This window comes from Amborella trichopoda, chromosome 3 (assembly GCF_054954075.1).
Source record: "Amborella trichopoda isolate Santa Cruz 75 chromosome 3, AtrichopodaSantaCruz75HAP2 v2.0, whole genome shotgun sequence".
Lineage (NCBI taxonomy): Eukaryota > Viridiplantae > Streptophyta > Magnoliopsida > Amborellales > Amborellaceae > Amborella > Amborella trichopoda.
In genome coordinates this window covers 3,856,957-3,880,046 of record NC_142338.1, presented here as the reverse complement: position 1 = coordinate 3,880,046, position 23,090 = coordinate 3,856,957, and the positions used below count along the sequence as shown (strand labels likewise).

The following is a 23,090-nucleotide window of genomic DNA, read 5'->3' as shown; positions in this document are numbered from 1 at the left end:
TCAACTAAAACCTCCAAGGCATTTTATTATCACTAAAATCCTCAATGTCTTCAATCACCATACATTTATTATAACAGGAATACAAGAAAGGAAACAAATAGATAAGCAAGCCGAAGTAAGAGAAAAACACTCAACAACTCGCAAAGGGGAGAAGCACGTTCACCAGGTGTCTAACGTGTTTGAACGATTAAGTCATTTTATTTCTCTGAGCTCCATTAATGGTGGATCTAGCCCTTGAGGAAGTTCTTGTACCAATAAGCAGAGCGCTTTGGGTACCTCTTCAAAGTCTTATAGTCAACGAAAACGAAGCCGAAACGAACAGTGAAACCAGAGTTCCATTCAAAGTCATCCAAGAATGTCCATGGGAAGTAGCCTTTCACATTCACTCCTTTCCTGAAACCCACAATTTTCCCCTTATTCTCCACCTTTATCCAAATTTCTCAAGAGAATGAAATGGTACTCTTGTAATTTCTCATCAACAGTGTCCTACGTCGTGACTCCAGCTATGAATGACAAGGGTGTTTAGGCACTTTTTTCATTTTGCTTAAGCCTAGTGCTCTACTACTGGTTTTAAGTTTTTTATATATATGGATTTTGTTAATGTTTCTAAGAAATTCAATGTCTTTTAGTCATTTTTGTGAAATAATAATGTGTATAATTTTAAACAAGCTTGCTGTGTCATAACAGAGTTTAGGAGTGTACACTATACTATGATAACATTTCGGTTTCGAACAATAAGCTAACTTATTTCTCAACCATCGGATGTCAACAATGGAAAGTTGAGATGTGCCCTTCCTTTATTAAAAGTTCGACAAAAATACAAGTAGATATATAAGGACCCACTAGTGTGTCGTTTGAATTAAAACAAAATATTATATTATACTTCTTTAAAGGGAGGATTCCGCAAAATGTTCCCCAGCTGATTTTTAAGGAAACCTGTTACTTTCGAATTATACATAATACATGAATAAAAATATGGAATCATCCATATTGGGCCCAAATACGGCTTACGGGTGCAATATGGTTGTTTCATACTATATGATAGTGGTTTTTATGCATAGTTATCAATATTGGACCTGGCGGTCCAACTAAACCTGGACCTGGGTCTGGTTCAAAGTAAGAAATACATTTGGTAAACAACTTGTCAAAATAAATACTGGGTTCTGGTCGGTCTTAACTTGTTCCAAACAAAATGGGTTGCACTTTTTAATCATATGTTACTTATTTTTTAAACTATTATTCATATTTTTATTAATATTTTGAAATTCTGGTCAAACTGATTTAACCATTAGTCGGACCAAATTTTACTGGACAACACTTCTAAGCGATTCCAAGCTTGTCTGATCCGTTTTATGCACACAATTGTTTGGGTGATGGTGTGAACTTACTGGATGGCTCGATGTAGGTAGTAAGTGTGGCCTTTGTAGAAATCTACTCTCATCGGGTCGTTAAGAGACTCCTTAAGAGGCACTGACGCATTGTTAAACTCATCTATGCCTGTTCAAACCATGGAACATAGTTGAAATTAAGGAACATCAATATGTACTGCATATAAGATATAAGAGAGAGAAACAAACCCGAATAGAGAGATAAAAAGCTGAAGGTGAAGGCTTTCAGAGAATGGAAAAGAGAGAGAGAGAGATATGCTACCATTTTCTGTGATGTAAATGACAGGACTGTTGTATCTTTTCTTAATATAGAGTAGAAGATCTTCAAGTCCCTTTGGGTATACATGGAGAAAATCGGAAGCTGCCTGAAAAATTTCATTTCCTACTTATTAGTATACTCTTGATTCATGATTCATCATTATCATCATTTTAACCTCTTTCCAATTAATTCTTGTCGGCTACTTGGAAATTTCACTACAAAAATGCAAAAAAATCTAATGTGGATGCTATTATTGAATTAAACAAAACAATCATAGAAACAATTAGACATAAAGAGACTTCTTTTGAGGGGTAGGCAAGCAATGGAATCAGTTTTTTTTTCAGTAGGCAAGTGGCCCGCTCCGAGATGCAAAGATGCATCGGATGCATGAAAATGATCTCATAAAAACAGGGGAAATTTATCAAAATGAATTTAACTTTGTAATAATTTATCTATTTTCAACTATTCCAACACATGTCATATATATTTTTATAGGTATTTAGAAATCAAACAAGAAATATGGGTTAAAATGTTAAATAGTTAATCTCTTATGTGTATTTTGATAAATTTCCCTAAAAACAATTGATGGAAGACAACCTAGCAACTAATGAGTTTTTCTTTTACCAATTAAGCAGGTAGGTATATACAAAAAAAAAACTTCCCATACTATAAAATAACAAATAATAATAATAATAATAATAATAATAATAATAATAATAATAATAATAATAATAATAATAATAATAATAATAATAATAATAAATGATGATGAGAGAGACTTAAGTTCATTACCAAAGTATGGTATTTTACAAATTAAAATTTTAATTGTTTATCTATATCTTTGAATAAAAAACGAAATATTCTAGGAATGTCACTATACTTTTAGACATTTTTTAATCATGAAAGCTGCTTTTACATATTCCAACTATAGTTAACAAAACATTGTCAATGGAAACGATTCATTTGACACAAGAGATTAAAGTTCATATGGAAAAAATCTAGCCCAAATAAAGAAGAGTGCAAATGCAAGGCTTTACAAGAAGAATAATCAAATCGAATTTAAAAGGGGTTAGAGACATTACCTCGGGGCCGATTAATTTGCCATTCCTCACAGCTGTACACACCAAAAGCAATAAAAAGCTTACAATAGTTTTATACTCCTCTTGTAATACCAATAAAATAGACCAGAGAGAGAGAGAGAGAGAGAGAGAGAGAGAGAGAGAGAGAGGGATTTACCTGTCTGGTTAGTTTGAGAGTCAGTGCTGTAGCTTACTACATTACTCTTACTGGTGGCATGGAGCACATAATTGGTGGTGTAGTAATTCAGCCCCAAGAAATCATATGATCCCTTCAACAACAGTGATTGCTCCTTAGTGAATTTGGGCAATCTTCCTCCCACTAAAGCTCTCATGCTGAATGGATAATCACCCAGGGCAATTGGATCCCAAAACCTAAAAAATACGCCATATTACTTATAATTAATTTTTTGGATAATTTCGATAGTTTTGAAGGTGATTTTGGAATTTTCATAATTTTTTTCTTTCTTTTTAAAATTTTCAGAAATATTCAAAATCTAAATCAAATTTTCAATAATCCATCTTTTATAGAGTTTTTTTTATTTTTTAGACCTCTAATGATTTCTGCTTCTTTTTTTAGTTCTATTTGGTCTACATTCACAGGTTAATGCTTTCGTCAGAGAAATCTTACCATCCAAACATAAAATCAAGAGCTCGTTGGGCAGCATCATCATTGGATCTTGAAGAAGAGTAAGGAATCATCCAATGGGTAACAAGGGTTACGCCTATCACTCCCTTCTGGTAAGCCTGCACATGGACCAATTTATAATACGTTATGCACAAAATAAAAGAGGTGATGTTTTAAACTAATAAATGGTTCAATTGTTAGAATAGCTACTTGGGAGATACCAAGTGTCTATATTTGGTATGTTTTCTATTTTTATTATTAATATTGTGATAAGTTTTCTATCTTTTGGATCTTATGATAATCAAGGAATTTAGTAGCTGAATTAAAGTTTTTAAAATTAGCCGAATTAAGACATAGTATATGAAATGCATATTAATAAGAGTAGAGATGATGACGTAGTTAAGATTGACGGCCAAGAAATACAAAAAAGATAGCACTTTTGATATCTTGGGTTGATAATTAATGAAAATGGAGAGATCGAAAAAGATGTTGCACATAATATTAGAGCTGGGTGGGTGAAGTGGAAATGTGCAATCGGAGTTTTATGTGAACACCACTGAAGCTTAATGACAAGTTCTATAACACAACTGTGAGACTGGCTTATTTTATGGATGAAATATTGAGCAGTCAAGAAACAACATACCCATAGAATGATTGTAGCTGAGATGATGATGTTGAGATGGATGAGTGGTAAGACGGCAAGGGATAGAATTTGAAATGAACACATTCAGGAGAATTTACGTGTAGCACCAATAGGTATTAATATGAGAGAAAGTAAACTTAGGTGGGTTGACCATGAGTAACGTAAATCTAGTATAACACCTGTTAGGAGGTGCGAGTTAGTTCAAGTGGAAGACTAAAAAAATGACAAGGGGTAGGCCCAAAAGGACGTGATTGGAAGTCATGAAAAACGATACGAGAACTTATGCCCTAACTGAGGGTATAATTTTTAATAGAGTAGAATGACAGACTAGAATTCATGTAACCAACCACAATTAATTGATTAAAAGCTTTGACGATGATGATATGCAATGAACTTATTAATAGTGAGACTAAGGGAAGTCGAAACCCTTGCCTTTTAGATCAATGATGGACTTGAACCCCTAAACCTTCATTAAAATGAAAGGAAGTTGAAAAAGAATCTAACTCCCCTTATTTCTTTATTTGTTTTTTAAATTGATTGGGGAAATCTAGAAATAGTTCTTGAATTCTTTTTTCCATTCGCTTTCTTAACTCTTTTTTATAGAGAAAAAAACATGAAATCCAAATATACGTTATAGCTTACTTTATATTTTTCCCTGTACAACTTCACTGCAGATGCGTGCGAGAGGAGAAGGTGATGGGCAACAACATAACCTTCGGTACCAGAATTTCCTGCAGTACAGTTTCCGTCCGGTTTCGAGCAACGCCCGGGTGCGAAAATCCCGGCCACATAACCTCCAAATGCATAAGAATATGGTTCATTCAAAGTAATCCAATGTTTCACTCTGTCTCCAAATTCTCTAAAGCAAACGTCAACGTAGTCTGTGTAGTCTTTCCTGTTTAGATCACATATTCATATAATGAGCCAGGTAGCTTACAATGATAAGAAATGCTTGAACAAAATCATAATGATGTTTTATTGGTATTACTTCCGTTATCAAGGAGAACAAAGAGGATGGTTCTTTGTTGAGGAATTGTATGCTATAAGGTTATTTATTTGGTTATAAGGAGGTCAGAATGATCTCTAGCCATCGGATATGAAATCAAAGTACTAGAGATATCTCACCGAGTATGTAAAATTTTTATTTGGATTTGGTTGTCTGATTTATATCGAACAGTCAAAAGTGATTGTAACCTCTTTGTACTAAAAGTACATAAGTTTCCTTCTGTTATATGTAACAGTTGGCTATATTAGCAATGATTCTTTAAAAAAATTAACTATTTTTGCTTAACTATCAAGCATGTCAGTTTTAAGATCTATAAACACTTTAAAAACTTTAAAATTGATGGTCTAGATAACACATTACAAGATACACGATTTTCAAGACTTGAAATCTATTTTTCTTCATATCCATAAATCTTGAAGTTGAGATGATCGATTTGAAGGTTTCTCAGCATCGAACCAACTGTGAATTTTTAAAGTGCGTCTTAATTTAATTGTTTAGAGCCTCACCCTTATATAAACCTTTTCATTAAAAAAAGGCGTAGAGTAAGGCAACAGACAAAGTAAAAGAAAAAGGGGTAGAACATGCATCAGGTTACTATTCTTACCTAAGGATCCAGCAAAAATTTTTCTTTTTTAGTGACAAACACAAAAAATCATGATACGTTATGTACGTTTGTAAATTTTTATGTTGCCTTTTGCTTTTCTAAATGATGTCTCACTCAATGCTGAAGCAAAAGCTCAATAGAATAGACGGTTAAGATAGAGAGAGAGAGAGAGAGAGAGAGAGGGGTTTACACTATATTGGGACTGAGGAATCCTCCATAGGCGTCCTCTAGAGCTTGGGGAAGATCCCAATGAAAAAGTGTCACAAACGGTTGAATACCTGCAAGACATCACATGCATTGCATTTCACATAAATGGATGTGAGAGAGACAAATATGAGTGTGTGTGTGCGAGACAGAAATATGCAGCAATATAAACTAAGGCCGGATGATTTTATACTTCCATAGGAGTATACTGTCTATTTACGCCCTTGGGTAAAGCCCAATTTAAGAGTATCTTTAGAGCCCACAACTGTTAGAAGGTAACCTCTTCAAATCATATACTAACCTCAGTAAACAAAAAAAAAAAAAAAAAGAACTAAATTTCTGAATCAAACTCTAAAAAGATAATGTCTCAAGATTGAACGCCCATTGTAGGAGGACGAGACCTAGGTGACAAAAACTCGAATCTTTTTTCTTTTGAAAATAGTCATCTAGTGATTTTTAGGTGCTTCCTAAAAATGATTGAAAAATCCTCCTAAATAGGTCTTTTGACTGGGCGAGTAGATGCACAGTATTGCTCCTACAGGTGTATAGTACAAGTGCTCCTATACTAAGAACGCATGAATTAAATTGTATCTCTAAATAAAATAAACATAGATTAAAGAGCAGGTGCCTCCATGAACAATGTAAACAAAGAACTCATGGAAGAGAGAGAGAACCATTGGCAAGGAGTTCATTGATGAGGCTGTTGTAATGGTCGATCCCTGCTCTGTTCACACCTCCTTCCAAGGTACCCTCTGATTTATCACATTTAGAAAAAAATAAATAATTATTTACCATTTGCAAAGCAAAACTAAATAGCTACACTCTTCCAGCTCTCTATTCTCCACCAAAACCAAGAAGAAATAACAAAAAGAAAGGAAAAAATCAGAAAATTTAAAATACTTGAAGGCCTAAAGACTTACTAGGTAGAATTCTAGGCCAAGCAATTGACAGTCGATATGCATCGAGCCCAAGATATTTCATGAGTTTAACATCATCCTGCAACATGATGCAGATTCAACTAAATATTTAAATAAATCATGCAAAACAAGTAAAATATGTAAGTATAAAAAACTATGGTAGGAAAGGAAAAAGAACCTTGTAAAGGTGATATTGGTCAATTGCAACGTCCCCATTGCTGCCGTCGAAAATCTTTCCTGTGATTGTCAGGATATTAGATCTAACTTTCGAGAAGAAATATACTTCTATTCTAGATAGATTTGACACATCTTTTAAAATAATGTCAAAGCATATCGTACTTCACTATCTTTCTACCCGTTAGCAATAAAAAAGACATAAGGGGCATTTTCATCATTGTAGTTTTGGTAATTAAGGATAGATGTATAGAATTTGAGAAGTTAGATTTTGCCATTCTCAAATCTGAGCCTGTAACTAACATTTAAAAACCAAATCAATGGATCAAACTGGTCACCTACTACATGGGAACTGTTGCTGCCCGTCCACCACTTCTCTTGGGTTTTTGTGTTAAAAAATTAAAAGACTTAAAAGAAAAGGGATACAGTTTCTATTAGGCCTAGGTTCTATGAAAAAATAAAAAAAAAAAAAAAAAAAGTAGCACTTGGCGCATAAATAATCTTTAAGATGGCTCTAAAATCTATTTTCACCACTGATTATAATAAACAAGTATTATAATATATACTATTTTTAAAGCTTGAAATTCATTTTTTTTTTCTCACAACTATAATGATCAAAATTGGGATGATGAATTTGAACGTTTTCTTATAACAGTTGCTTTACTTTTTTTTTTTTTTTTTGCAAATCCTTATCCTTATTTTAACCTTTTCGAAAAGAAGGAAAACCTATGCGGAAAACTGACGAAACAAAAGGAATTCTAGACTGTGTTGTGCATCCAACCGTTCTTAGTCAGGTTGGAAAAGCATGTACAAACATTTTTCTAATAATTGAGATCTCACAAGACCACATCTAATGGCAAAAAAATCACATTTATCAATTTTTTATTATTTTATTTAAATTTTTATTTTTATAAATATAAATAAATAAAAATAATGTATTTTGATCAATACTTTTTATTTAAAAACTTATTTATCTGGTGTGGTTTTTATTTTTATAAATATAATTAAATAAAAATAATGTATTTTGATCAATACTTTTTTTTTAAAATGTTTTTATGAATTTTATTCAATTCTAATTATAAAAATAAACTAAATCCCAAATTTTAGACTAATATCATTTTCTAGTAAAAATAAAAAAATAAAAAAATAAAGGTTTTTAGCCCTTGGATGAGGTTGGTTCAATCCAGTGCCCGAAAAATCGGGCTGTTCAAATTCTAACCGCCCAGCCATTGTCCGGTTCTGGTGTCAGTTGGTTTTGGTGAACCTGTTTGGTATTTTAAAAGCATTAAAAATAAATTATATAAAATCTCAAAAAATAAGGGATTTTATTTATAATATATTTTTTAATGTTTTTGATTATTTTGGTAAAGATTGAAAATTGGTTTGGTCATTAATACTTATTTTTTACATTTTTCCCTTTTTTAAAATTTCAAAAATACCGTTGAACACAAATAGATTCAACATTATTTGGGTGTGTTTAGTTTAATAGTGATTTAAATATATTTTATTATATTTTTATGTATTTTTTTTAACATTTTTTTGACTATCTACGACAATTAGGCTGGTTGAACCAGCCGATTTACCGGTTAATACCAAGTAAGCGCTTCCAATAATCCAATCCCATTGTCCAGTTAACCGTTGAGGTTTGATTTTTTCCATCCTGGTTCAATCTCAGCAATTGAAAGGTGCACACACTGACGCCATTTAAGCGTGCACGGCTTGTGGACAATACCAACCCTTGCAAGTTTTCAAAACACTGTTTGAAAACTTTTGTTGAATGAAAAAGGCGTCCACAGACCACAGTAGGTTGCAAAGTGAACTAAGTGTGTCATATGATCACGGGTGTAGTTGGCATACGGATGCATCCGTAGCTGTAGAGGTAAGGTGCACTTTCAAATTTTATCATGATATATAATTTTGATGTAAAATGTTTTTAGGATTGTTTCAAAATTTATTTTTATATCTAATTATAAAATTTTAAATTTAAAAAATGGTTAAAATCAAGTAGATCTATAAACATATGAAAATTTTGAAAATGGACCGTGTAGATAGTATGTTGTAAAATTCACTATTTTTGAGACTTAAAATCCTTTTATTTTTTATAGTCATGCATCTCGATATTGAAATGATCAATCAAAGGGTTTTTCAATATTAAAACTACATGTTCTAATGAATTTTTGAGGTGCATATGTAGTTCGTCGCATCCTTATATAAACTTTTTCCTATGATCACAAAGCAAAGTTTTCAAAAGCCATTGATATTAGACAGGTGAGTCAATGGGAAGAATCTCACCAAGCTTTTTTTGTCCACATTATGTGGCAAAAAGTTGAAATGATAATATATAAATTATTTTTTTCATATTATAAAAAATTTAGTAAAAAAGAGTATTATGAAATTGAAAAATAATGATAAAAAAATAAAAAAATTTCAAATCTTAAAAATAATATATCTTGTAACAAGTTTTTTGTGCAGTCTATTTTCAATATTTCAATCGTTTATAGATCTGCCGAATTTGCACCTTTTTAAATTTTAAATTTTAAATTTTATAATTAGAGTTGAACTCGGATTTTCAAATCACCGTAAGATTTCCCACGTGGCAATTATCTTTTTTTGGTAAAATTTAGAAAAGCGCGTTACTTGAATAATATAAGGTGGCCACCATATAAAACGTCATCTTTTGTTTTTCTTGTTAAAAATCGAAACGACAGTTACACAATAACTACTTTTACAAGTCTTTAGAAACCTATTGCAAACTCCAAAAGATGGCCTTCCCATTTTATTGCCTAATTTCATTTACGTAATTTAGCAAATAAAATATAAACTAAAATACTAACTCACTTTTGGCGGGAAAATACTAACTTATTTTTGGCGGGAGTAAAGAATGAAAACGTATACAATGAGACCATTAACCTTTGAAATAGGGAGGTTATAATTATTTATAACCATCCGATGTGAAATCTGATAGCATGGGTGTGTCACACGTCGAAAAAAAATTCTTTTGAACTTTGATATTGGTCAATGAAATAAATACAACCACTCAATTTCACATCTAATGGCCAAGATTTATTGTGATCACCTTTGGTACGAGATAAATGATCTCATTATATATTTTCCCATACATAATTAAGAATATCCACTTGCCTTTTCAATTTATTTTACCGAACGGTGACAGATGAATACATCATTGCAAACAAATAAATGAAAGAAGAATTTGAGTTGTAGACCTGGCTGTGTGTGAGTAAAGACATCCCAATTGCTCAAGCCTCTCCCACCTTCTTTTGCTGCCCCTTCATACTATTACACAAGGAAAACAACAACAAAAACTATGTTAAATTCCAAAATTTCAAAGTCTATTAATCTCATTAAAGTGCATAAATGGAGAATCTAAGTCATATAATTGCAAAGTTAGAATTGAGCAAAATAACTCAAGGGAACAACTATAAAAGGCTTAGGCTTTGCATATTATAATTGTCAAAGGAAATATCACATAAATGAGTAAATTGCTATATGGTCATAATAGTGGTGTATAAAAGAATGGACGGCTTTCACAACATTTCTCAAATAAAAATATTGATTCAACTCCCTAAAACTGCACTTAAAATAAAGATATCGTATATAAGAAGATAATGGGATGGATTCTTGGAAATTGAATCTTTTAGTAGAATACACTATTGCGAGAAATTCAATGGTGATGAAGTTTATTAATTTCAATTGAATAAATAATCCATAAGATATTTTAGTATGGCATCAAAGTTGACAAAGTCTCTATTTGCGAGAAATTGGATGATGATGAAGTTTATTAATTTAAACTGAATAAATAATCCATAAAATATTTTACTATGGCATCAAAGTTGACAAAGTCTCTATTCAAGATAAAATATACCATTGGAAAAAATTGATTTGGAAATTCACAAAGCACAAGCAATATGGGTGCTTCCTAATAACTAAGTCAACAACAAACATATATATGATTACGACGCCACTAAGCAGCGCCGATTTTTTTGGATGGCGTGGATAAATCTACCGCAATGGCTCTACTATTTCTGTTGCGGTACCGCAATGGAGGCAGTAGAGCCACTACAGTCGATTTTTCATGCAAAAGATATAAGACCCGCAACTGCTCTATGAGAGTCGTTGCGACTTTTCAGGCAAAACCGCAATGTCTCTACGAGAGCCGTTGGGGCTGAAAACACTGTAGCATTTTTAAAGGTTTTCCATATGATTACAATACTAATAATGGCTAAAATGATGCCAATATTGCTTGAGAGTGACATTTAAGGGGAGCAATATCAAGCTCTAGATTAAGTAGAATCAACATTTTTTAGAATTGTTGAGCTGGTTCAAAATCGATAGTTTAGGGTCCTAGACTCCGTAGTTTTGCCGAAGTTCTTACTTATTGCTTGTTACTTTATCTATTTATACAAAAATGCCTTAAGCACCTATGAGAGTACTCAGGCGCTTCCGTGTAGGATCAGAATAGGTGGGTAACCGGCTCGACCCACCAATGACCTCGACTTTTCTTTTAAAAGGGCGACAAGGAAAAATATACCATGATAGTAATCGGTTTCAAACAAAATGTTTTAACATCGAATTTCAACACCGGGAGGGTTGGGTTTGTATCCAAAGTGAACAAATCATTTTAGACAAACTTAGAGTGATGAAAGAGCACAACTTAAACCATCATTGTGCTGGATAATATGCTTCTAGCAAATTATTTGAAACCAAAAATATTATCATAGTGTCCAATTCCTTTTCCCTCCTCTCTCTTTTTAAAAAAGCGTACATATAGAAAGGACACCATTTATTTATGACACAAAGAAGTCATAATCATTTTTAGTCGATAGATGTGAAATTAATGTGCCATTAATTACACATAATGTTCAGCTATTCCATGCCAGAAATAGATAGTCTCATAGTATACAATCCCTTTCAAGAAAAACACTAGACGTAATTTCAAAATAGTACTACTACTCCTCCTACTAGTAATAATAATAATAATAATCACAATAGTGGTAGTAAAAATATTGACCTGATAAGCTGAGGATGCAACTCCAAAGATAAAACCAGGGGGGAAGCTGCTGCGATTTAAAGCCTCAGCGAAAGGGAAGACTAAGGCAACAATTAACACCAGGAGAGAAGGGCTCAAAGCCATTGGGAAACTTAAGCCCAAGCCTTGGACTTGCTTACAAAACCCACATCATGACTCATTTAATAAGGATAACAAGTAGAAAATGACAAAAGTGTCCCTTTCCATTATCCTTTATTTATTTATTTCTATTATTGTAGTTTTGTTGGTGAGACTTACATGTACATTGCTCAATAATGCTATTAAAACTTGAAGTCTTCAAATAACTTGGTGGTTGAAAGTTATCATGAATACATTCTTATCTCACACATCTCCAATAATTTCTTTTAGTTCAGATTTTTTTGTTGTCTTAAAACGTGACAATCCGTTGGAGAGTCCGATTCCTTTCTTTGTTTTTTCTGTTCTTGTTGTTGAGGACAGGGAATGGCGAGTTTCAGATTTTAAACTCCTAAATAATTTTAAATCACTGAATTGTTTGTATGGGTTGAGGTCAACTGGAGATTCGATATAGGTAGGCAGCATTAATGTACATTATCTTGAGCACTTGATTTTAGGTACCAACTCCAATAATGGCCGAAGTTTCTATAACGCGCAGGCTTTATGAAAACAAAATAAAGCCTCACCTCAAATCCTTGTCCCATTTTCGACGACGGAAATCTTTATGATGGCTTTAAAATCAATTTTCAACACCGACAAAAAAAGTTGAAAGTAAAAAAATGTATAGTTCTTCAGATTTGTGAACACTTATTTTAGGGAGAAATGGATGGTCTAGGTAATTTGTTACAATATACACTAATTTTACGTTTGAAGTCCTAATTTTTCTTCACAACCATAATGTTCAAGTCGAGATGATCCATATAAAGGTTTTCCAATGCTTGAAGTACAATTTTTGAGGGATTATGAGGTGACGCTTCACTTATTTTGATAGGTTTGGAGCCCTATCAAACCATTTTGCATTAATAATACAAGTGGATATATTTTTATAAGTCCTAGGCTTTATGAAAACAAAGTAAAGCCTCACCTCAAAGCCTCGTCCATAAAGCGCTTTAGGTGTTGGACATCTCCTTGATGGCTAAAATCAATTTTCAACTCCGAGCATGAAATTTGAAACCTAAAAAATGGCATAGATCCTGTAGATCTATGAACACTTATTTTTAAGGCGAAATGGATAGTTTAGATAATGTGTTACAATATAAACTTTTAAGGCGAAATGGATAGTTTAGATAATGTGTTACAATTTAAAATTTGGATATCACGACCATTTTTTTTATTTTTAAATTATATTATTTTTCTAATGCACGTGCTTATTACTGTTGTTTTGGATGTATTGACTATTTCAACTATTTGACGTGTGTGATGCCTATGACCACGGCGCAAGAATGGCCACAACTTCCACATAATTAATAAATTTAGTTTTATTTATAATATTTGAAAATGATATGCGAATCTTATCTGCTACAATGGCAACTACCATTCCTTGTAAGACCAACACTTCTTTTGGAGGCCCAAACAATCAAAGTCTTTAAACAGTATTGAAAGATGTCGTTTAAACATTGGAAATTTTTTTGGTAGATTGAAAATTTATTTTCATCTCAAATTATGAAATTTCTAGTATAAAAAATACTTGAAAATTTATTTTCATCTCAAATTATGAAATTTCTAGCTTAAAAAATATTGTATCTGGCAGATCTATAAACAGTTGAAAATCTTGAAAATTTATGGCCAAATAATACATTACAAGATGCACTGATTTCAAGAAATTTATTTTTATTATGTCCATGAATCTCAAGATCAAGATGATTGGATTTGAGGGTTATTGACATTGAAACAACTTCTTCTACTGATTTTTGAGGTGTTCGATAATTTGATTGTTGATGGCCTCATCCTTATATATACTTTTTCTTTTATTTGGTTGGATGTGAAAGTGACAAGTTTGTTCTTCTTGGAATTAAGAGAGGGAGAGAGAGATTCGAAGGTTAGGGGCGTAGATTTTGGATGAGATATCGTAGTACAATAATGTGGTGAAAGTGGGGGTCAAGGGTGGCCCAGTTTTGATTAATTGTCTTACTCCATTTTTATTTTTTTTGCAAGGACATGTAAGAGAATATGCGGATTTTTTTATAGAGTGTGCAAAGAAAATCAATAAGTTACATACGCATGGTTATAAAAAACAAAAGGGAAAAGTTCGCATAGAGCTTAGGCTCTAAACAATCAAATTAGAGCCCACCTCAAAACTTCCATCCGAAGAGATTGTTTTGATGCCAAGAAATCATCCAATTGATCATCTCGATATCAAGATGCATAGACATAAAAAAAATAAAATGAATTTCAAAGTTTGGAAATAATGCATCTTTTAACGTATTTTGTGACCGTCAATTTTCAAAATTTTCATGTTTTCATAAATCTGTACGATCGGCACCATTTTTTAAGCTTTAAATTTTATAACTAAAGATGGAAATATAATTTAAGGCTATAAAAAATCTTCTCAGTATTGAAACCATATTTCTCAATACTATTTGAAGGTAGGCTCTAATTTTTTTCCAATGAATTACAAAAGCTCCATTTTTTGTCCAATGAAATTGAAAGCTTCAAAATTTTTGCTGACGATCAGATTGATAAATACTTGAAGACCTTGAAAATTGATGGTCCAGATATTGCGTTATAAGATGTACTATTTTCATGACTTAAATTTTTTTTTTTTTTTTTTTTTCATATCCATATATTTTGAGGCTGATATAATCAATTGGAGGATTTTCTAGCATTAAAATAATCGTTTTTTGGTAGATTTTTGAGGTGCACTTGTACAATAGAAGGTTGATACCTTATATAAACTTTTTCCTTTTGTATATTCGGGTAAAATACACTTGTCAGACATGATTTTTTTTGAAATAAAATATCAAGTGGACATCCAAAAAGAAAAGACAGAGGGAATGAGAGATACGTGATATTTTTTGAAATAAAATGTCAAGTTTGACATTCAAGAAGAAAAACAAATGGAAAAGATGATTTTTTTTAATTAAAATATCAAGTGGACATTAAAAAAGAAAAGAACGAAACAGAGATTCGAATTATGAGAGAGGGAGAAAAAAAAAGATCAAAAAGAAAAAAAGAAAAAAGAAAGAAAGAGAGATTCGATTTATGAGAGAGAGAGAGAGAAAGAGAGAGAGAGGGGGAGGGGGGTTCAAACCTCATAGTGCAAGATTGCTTGAGATTTTTCCCCACAGACAGAGAATCCGCTTGAAGTCAATGGTTTGCTAATTATTTTATGTATACCTTTACATAACAAATATTTTTATATCTTATTTTGCTAATGGAATCGTCAGCAAAAGAAATTCAAATAATTGATAAAAATAAAGTGAAGGTGACCAAAAGATGCAAAAGGTCAAAAAAAAAAAAAAAAAAAAGCAACAAATAATCGTTATTGGTACATGACATGAAAGTAGAGCCCCGTTAAGAAAGATAATTATGTAACCAGACCAATATATATATATATATATATATATATATATATATATATATATATGAAAATGGAAATGGAAATGATAAGAACAAAAAAAAAAGATTAAGAACCAACTGCCATTTCTTTCTATTCATGTAACTTGCAACTGAAAAATTCTATTAAAAGATACATGGAAAGCAAAATCTTTCTTTTTCTACTTTTGGATGCCCCATTTTGTCAACATGAACCAAATGCCAAAAATGACACTATAAAAATAACAAGAATGGTCATTCCCCTAAAATAATGCATTTCTTTTTTGAAGTAAGTTTCACATCACTTTATATTTAGTAATGCCATGTTCACATCACCTTACCTACCCTGTGTGTTTAGTAAGCCATAATGCTCAAATAATGCATTTCTTTTGTGGTCTGTAAAATGCTTTCCATTTATATAACTAACAAATATCCAAAAGCAATCTTTCTCAAAAAAATAAAAATAAAAGAAATATCCAAAAGCCAATCAACCTTCAAAAAAAAAAAAAAAAAATTCCAAAAGCGATCGACGTGATGCACAACTTAATTTTTAATCGTAGCACGTTTTACTGGCTTGTCTTTGAAGGCTTGAAAGCCAACGTGCGCTACTCTACTCTACTCTACTCTACTCCACGTAGGTTTCTTTACAGCTAGCACGACTACCTTGTCGCTTTCTCTTATCACAACACTTTTTTCTTTACAGCTAGCACCAGAACGTTGTCGCTTCCTCTTATCACAAGACTTACAGAGATAAAATAAACTATTTAATGTTTCTTTTCTTCTTCTTTTTTTCTCTTGATGTAGGGTATATGTACAAATCTATAATTCCATTAGTTGGGATAATGAGCCATGAATTACAATGGCGAAAAAAGAAATATACCAGTGGTACATAATGAAAAGATTACAACTATGAATTATAATTATATTGTCCTCACCTTGTCACTGTTAACACCAACACGCACACCCTATTGTGCATGGAAGCTCTAAATCCAACATTTTAATTTTTTTAAAAAATAAAGTACCAAAAAAATAGAACCATTAACGAGCGAGAAGAATAAAGCAGTTGGGTTTAGAGCTTCCGCGAATAATAAGTGGTATCAGAGTGCATAGTTCAGTACACGGCTGGTGTTTATGCATTCGGTTGAAGAAATGTACATGATAAAGTATGTGGGTGTTTTATTTGAGGTGGAAAAATATGATGGCAAGAAGTTTTTTTATCCAATAAGAATGATGAAAGAATTTATCTTGCAAAATATGATGAATTGGTAAAGCCATCCTCTGGATGTTGGCATAGTGAGGAGGTGATTTTGATATCAAAGTGGAGATTGTTGGATATGATGATATTCAAGATCACCCACGTAAGAAAATCCTATATTATGCGGGATATAGATTGATATTAATAAGTTTCTTAAAAGAAATAAAAATAAAAAAAGATTAAGACACTTAGATATATCTCTTGGTTTTTGAGATATATGTAAGGAAGTTTCTTATTTAATGTGGATCCCTAATATTATATATATGGGATAAAAGAGGAAAGAAAATATATGTGCCTTATTTGAGTCACCATATAGGAATTGTACCCCTTGTAGATTGAGAGGCTAGTTTTTTATTTTGAAAATTTTTTATGGACGCTCTGATACCATGTAATAATTTTTGGATAAAGGCTGATACCATTGTTGGTATCTTTTTTCGAAAGATGCATCCGGGTATTTTAAAAATATTTGGTCACTTTAAAAAAATACACACTCTTTCTTTCTTGGAGAGATAAACACAAACACTCAAAGTTTTTCACATGTATCTCATTTTCACATATTCATCCACATATTACACACAAGTGAAATCTGTTGGTTGTACATATCTCATTGTATGATGCCCATATATAAGTGTCTACACCAGGTACCCACGACTCACAACCTACAACTCTCAAACCAGATTAGATAACTATCTACTAAGTCTACATGATTAGATAACTCCAACTACTAATTACCCATAAAGAGAGAGACACAACTCACAAACCAGATTAGATAACTATCTACTAAGTCTACATGATTAGATAACTCCAACTACCAATTACCTATAAAGAGAGAGATACTCATGATTGATCACATCTACTAAGAGAGAGATAAGATAGGCACCAACCCCATAACTCTTATTATTTTGCATCTTTTTTAACACTTCCCCTTGATACAAAATTTTATATTTTTACTAAGTCTATAGGATTAGATAACTCCCCTACGTGATTAGATAATTCCAACTACCAATTACCATAAAGAGAGATACTTACCCATGATTGATCATATCTACTAAGGGAGAGATAAGATAGTCACCAACCCCATAACTCCTATTATTTTGCATCATTTTTAACACTTCCCCTTGATGTAATATTTCATATTTTTCTTTTTAATTTTATATAGAGATTTTCCATGGAATTATGAAGTTCTTCATTTTCCTCTTTAATGCAGAAATAACGGCTTCCAGTTTTTCAATATGCTTCTTCATATTTCTTCTTCCTTTACCATCTTCATCTTTATTTCACATATTTCTTCGATCTTCATCTTTTCATCATCATCATTTTGGTTTTTGCCAATTGCAACGCGGCATAATAGGTTGCACTATGTTCTGCTTCTTCTTTTTTATCCATATAGGATCCTAAAAACTTTTTTCCTATGAATTCTACCTCATACATAAAAATAGGGCTATGGTCGGGTCCCTTTGATAATTTTGTAAATTGGTTTTTCAATTTTTTGCTTTTAAAAAAATTTATTCAACTTACTTTTTGGAGTAGCAATTGCCATATTTTTTTGATGTTTTTTTTACAAAAACAGATTGCAGTAATTAGTTGTCTTTTTAATTCTCTTTTTTCTAAACATTTTTCTCCTATTTTTTTTATGCTTTCTCATGCCATAACGCTCTAGGACAGCAGTTCTTTTTTTAAAAAATGTTTTTTATGCATTCTCATGGCATCATCATGCCTTTTCATGACATAACAAACTAGGACAACGATGTCCTATTTCTTTTTAAACACAATATTTTTTTATGCCTTTTCATTAGGCACCCTCATGTATTTTCATTGCAGTATCACACCTTTCTATGAGACGACAAACTAGGACTGAAATGTCCTATTTTTCTTTTTCAAAAATCATTTTTCCTATGCCTACACTAGGTATGAATTTCCCATCATACTTTTTCATGGCACGACATACCGGGATTGCGGTGTCTTGTTTTTCTTTTCTTTCCAAAAAAATATTTTCATTTTTCCTATGTCTGCATAGGCATAGATTTTTCATGAGGAGACTACTCATGCCCCATTTCAGACCAAGTCTGACCAAAAACCTAGTTGGATCGGATCGGGTCGGGTCTAGTTCCCATCCTAGCCCTAATTGACCGTGGGGCAGCTAATAACTGTTAATTCTAAACAATCAAATGAACAGTAAGAAGCCTACGGTCACGACTCTCCGCATGTAGTGGTTCTTTCTCACTCTATAAATATGATCTCATTGTTTACTTTCAAAACACAACTATTACATCGGGTTTCTCTCTTTATTTACTTTTTCTTTCTAAATTTCAGGAAACGCTGATGCATTGAGATCATAAAGGTAAAGTTCACCGGACAGGCGAAAGATGAGATATAAACCCTCAACTTTCAAGTATGTTAATATAATGTAACTGATTTTAATCACTAGGGGCCAAATATTTTGTCTTCAAATGATGCTCTTCACAAACTCTTGTCTTCATCACTATGCATCGCCTTTTAAAACTCTTCTTACATTTGGGACAATATAGATATGAATAATGTTTTGATAGGGCTGCAATAAAAAAACCTCACCTCAAAACTCATTAAAAATTACAACTTTGGCATCGACAAACCTTCAAATTGATCATTTTGGCCTAACCATAAGAAAATTAAGATTTGAAGCCCTAAAAATACTTTATATAGTAATACATTATCTAAATCGTATATTGTGTCTTAAAAATAAATGTTCATAGATCCACAAGATTTGTACCATTTTTGTTTTTATTGAACAAGTGACAGTTTTTATTAATTAATAAAAAAAAGGTACAACAGAAAGAAAAACAGGAAAAGAAAACAAGAAAGAGGGAGGTAAAAGAAAAAGAAGGAGACTACAGGGATTTGTACCAGTTTTTTAGGCTAAAATTTCATAGTTATTATTATAATTGATTTTAGAGATATGACAAAGATTTTCCATACTCAAAGTGGTTTCCAAATGAGGATTCGAGGTGGAACTTTACTTTATTTTCATAAAGATGTGGTTTCTACAAGCTACGCTTTATGAAAACAAACGCTTTATGAAAACAAAATAAAGCTTCACCTCAAATCCTCATTCGAAAAGCACTTTTGGCATCATAAATTTTCATGATGGCTCTAAAATTAATTTCCAACAACGACAATGAAATTTGAAATTAAAAAAACGGTAAAGAACTTGTGGATCTATGATCATTTGTTTTAAGAGAAAAATGGATGGTCTAGATGATTCGTTGCAATATACACTATTTTGAAAATCTAAAATCTTATTTTTTTTGAGCAACCATAATGGTCAAGCGGAGATGATTGATTTAAAGGTTTTTGAACACTTGAATTGGCATTTTTGATGAGTTATTAGGTGAGGCTTTACTTATTTTGACAGAGCTACAACCCTATCAAACCATTTTCCTTTTCATAAAGCCCAGGCTTTATAGAAACTGCATCCAATAGATATTGGGTGCAGTTGGCATACGGATACATCCGTAGGTCCAGAGGTAAGGTGCCCTTTCAAATTTTATCATGGTATATAATTGTGATGTAAAATGTTCTTAGGATTATATCAAAATCTATTTTTATATCTAATTATAAAATTTTAAATTTTAAAAATGGTTAAAATCAAGTAGATTTATAAACATATGAAAATCTTGAAAATGGACATGGTAGATAATATGTTGTAAAATGTACTATTTCTAAGGCTTAAAATTTTTTTATTTTTCATGATCATACACCTCAATGTCGAGATGATCAATCAAAGGGTTTTTCTATATTAAAATTACCTTTACCGATGAATTTTTGAGGTGCCTCTGTAGTTCTACATTATAAAGTTGCATCCATACATAAACTTTTTCCATAGATATTATGTGGTTATCAAATAGATGGTTATGGTAATATATTATCCATCCACAGTCAATACAATCCATTCCAAGATAAAAGCCAGAAAATATTCAACACACCAACCAAGATTCACGCATTTAATAATGCTATTTGAGAGCCACGACATCACCACGTGAATGAGAATGAGAGAGAGAGAGAGATTGGATTTTTTCCATGGTACGAAAACACTAGATTTTCCCATTTTGGGTTTATCTACGTTGAGCACATGTTTTAAATCAATGGTTTAAAAAGTAGATCGGTGATCCGGATCGGACGCTTCAAAAATCGATTCGGATCGGTGAATCGGCCATCGAGATCAGAAATCGGTTAAATCGGTCGAGTTAAAGTTTCAAAAAAATTCGAAAATATTATTAAAATTCATTATAAATGTTACTTTTTAGGAATCTAGTAAGAAATGAGGGTACTATATTATTAACTTTCATTGTTTTCATCAATTTATGAATATTGAGATGTTCTTTCCTTGTATGAACTTATGTTGACCATTAAATTTACATCACACAAAATAAATCATAGAATTATTATGGATTAAGTATATAATCATATATGGACTACAATAAAGAGTTGACTAAATCGAAGAAAAATTGGCCACTAAAATCTCGAATTGACGGAAAACCCTAATTCGTTAAAAAAACCCAAATTATTACAACCTAACTAACTATAATATTATATACCAACAATATTTTATAATTATTTTATTATATAAATAATAACAAATCCAAAATATTTTATAATATTAATTTAAAATATATTATTGACAACTGTAAGAAACATAGTACACTACACGATTTATAATATAAAAATTAATAAATAAAATCAAAGATTTGGTTATCAATGTAGAAGTTATTAAAATACGTACCAATTTTCTTTAATTTTTTAGGTTTTTAGAATAAATTAGTGGAATAGATTGTTAGTAGAAAGAGAGAGATTTCAAATGGCCTCATTGTATGAATCTTATGTTTAAATTAATATTACTAAATTTATATTAAAGACCATCATGTTATAAAAATAAAAAATATAATTAGACCATTTATTCTTTAGTTGTATTAAGAAATACCTTTTATTTTTTTGACAAGAAATACTTATTGTGTTATCTTTTTTTTTTTTTTAACAAGAAAAATATGATACTTGTTGATTATCTTCTTTTTTTTTTGACAAAAGAAAAAGATGTTGTACTACATTTTTTTTTGCTTGATAAGGGTCCCAATGAGCTAGGTGGCTCAAAAAATTAGGGCTTGTGCTACGAAAATTTGGCCAAAGGGCATGGGCTAGGCCAAGACAGCACCGGCCCGGCACTTATTTCTTTATCTTTTTTTCCCTTGTTTTTCTTTGATTTTATCTAGCCCGGTTCAGCCCTTATAGGGCCAGGGCTAGGGTCGGGGTTGGGCTTGTCATCGCCCTGGTCCTCCGTGGATTCACGCCAGGGTTGGCCAGGCCCATTGCCAGCCTACTAATTGAGAGATGGATTACAAAAGCCAATAAGGGGATTATGTTGGGGGGAAAGCTTTCTATGTTCTTCTGACAACATAGAAATTTTATCCTCCCCCTACCATCCATGTTTTATCAAGAGAACCACTCACCGTTTTATCTTAGATTCGATGTCTCAAAGTATTTTATTTTTAGTTTTCTTAATACAAATTTTCTGAATATGAAATTTGGTACATACCATCTTCTCATTGGGGCGCACCAATAAAAAATATTAATAATAATTTTTTGATAAAAAATAATGACCAAAATACCCCTTGAAATTTTCAGGGATATTATGATTATTTTATTTTATCGAAAATATTTTTTTATATTTTTCGTTAGTGTGAGTTTAATAGAGGAATGAACATCCAAAATTTGGTGTCAAAATAGCCTATAGAAAAAAAATTAAAAATAAAATAATGTACAGATGTGACATTGTGATTGGAGCAATCTTAACCCTCCGTTAAAAAAATAGACGGTCTGATAAGTGGGAGAATAAAACTTCTATGTTGTAGGGGGGACATCGAAAGTTTTCCCTTGTGTTCAAATTAAGAGTTTTAGGTAGTACAATCAGTACCAAATAGTACAGTTGCTTTTCCCTTGTGTTCAAATTAAGAGTTTTAGATAGTACAATCAGTACCAAATAGTACACTTGCTTTTAAAATTGTAGCAAAGTGGGTCAAACACTGGATGACTTTTGACATTGGCAAGACTTAAGAGTTTGATAATTAAGCTATTTGTTCACTCCAAGGTTTAAAAACACAATTTAGCGATCCAGATCGCCCATTCAAAAAAATCAATCTGGATTAGTGATCCAGCCTAGTGAACAAGCGGATAAAAAATTTTAAAAAATTAGGGAACAAATAATTTGAAAAATAATAAACAATAAAGTGGGATTGGTTCACCGGGATCAAAAAAATTAAAATAAAATAAAAAATAAAAATAAAGTGGGGCTGATTCTCTGAAATTACTTACCATTTCTATCAAAGAATATACAACCAAAGAGACAATG

At 31.7% G+C, this 23,090-nt stretch overlaps 1 protein-coding gene across 1 annotated transcript; it reads right to left on the bottom strand.

Annotated features, from left to right (window-relative positions):
- Positions 1 to 12,095, bottom strand: LOC18439836 (beta-glucosidase 12). The gene is made up of 13 exons (XM_011627137.3): positions 11,929 to 12,095; positions 10,124 to 10,193; positions 6,904 to 6,962; positions 6,729 to 6,804; positions 6,483 to 6,560; positions 5,795 to 5,882; positions 4,637 to 4,889; positions 3,355 to 3,470; positions 2,884 to 3,098; positions 2,730 to 2,761; positions 1,651 to 1,753; positions 1,389 to 1,497; positions 1 to 393 (listed from the first exon to the last, which is right to left on the bottom strand). Exons 1-13 carry the CDS (start codon positions 12,049 to 12,051, stop codon positions 228 to 230), a joined length of 1,488 nt encoding a protein of 495 aa, XP_011625439.1. The 5' UTR covers positions 12,052 to 12,095; the 3' UTR covers positions 1 to 227.
- Between the last annotated feature and the right edge of the window lie 10,995 nt (positions 12,096 to 23,090).

What these genes read in the sequence shown, in the direction of transcription:
- LOC18439836 (XM_011627137.3), bottom strand. Translation starts at nt 12,051, where the DNA reads ATGGCTTTGAGCCCTTCTCTCCTGGTGTTAATTGTTGCCTTAGTCTTC. An exon ending in CTTGATTTTATGTTTGGATG is followed by an intron (nt 3,099 to 3,354) that starts GTAAGATTTCTC and finishes CGTATTTTTTAG; the next exon opens with GTTTTGGGATCCAATTGCCC. An exon ending in CTCTCAAACTAACCAGACAG is followed by an intron (nt 2,762 to 2,883) that starts GTAAATCCCTCT and finishes TGGTGTGTACAG; the next exon opens with CTGTGAGGAATGGCAAATTA.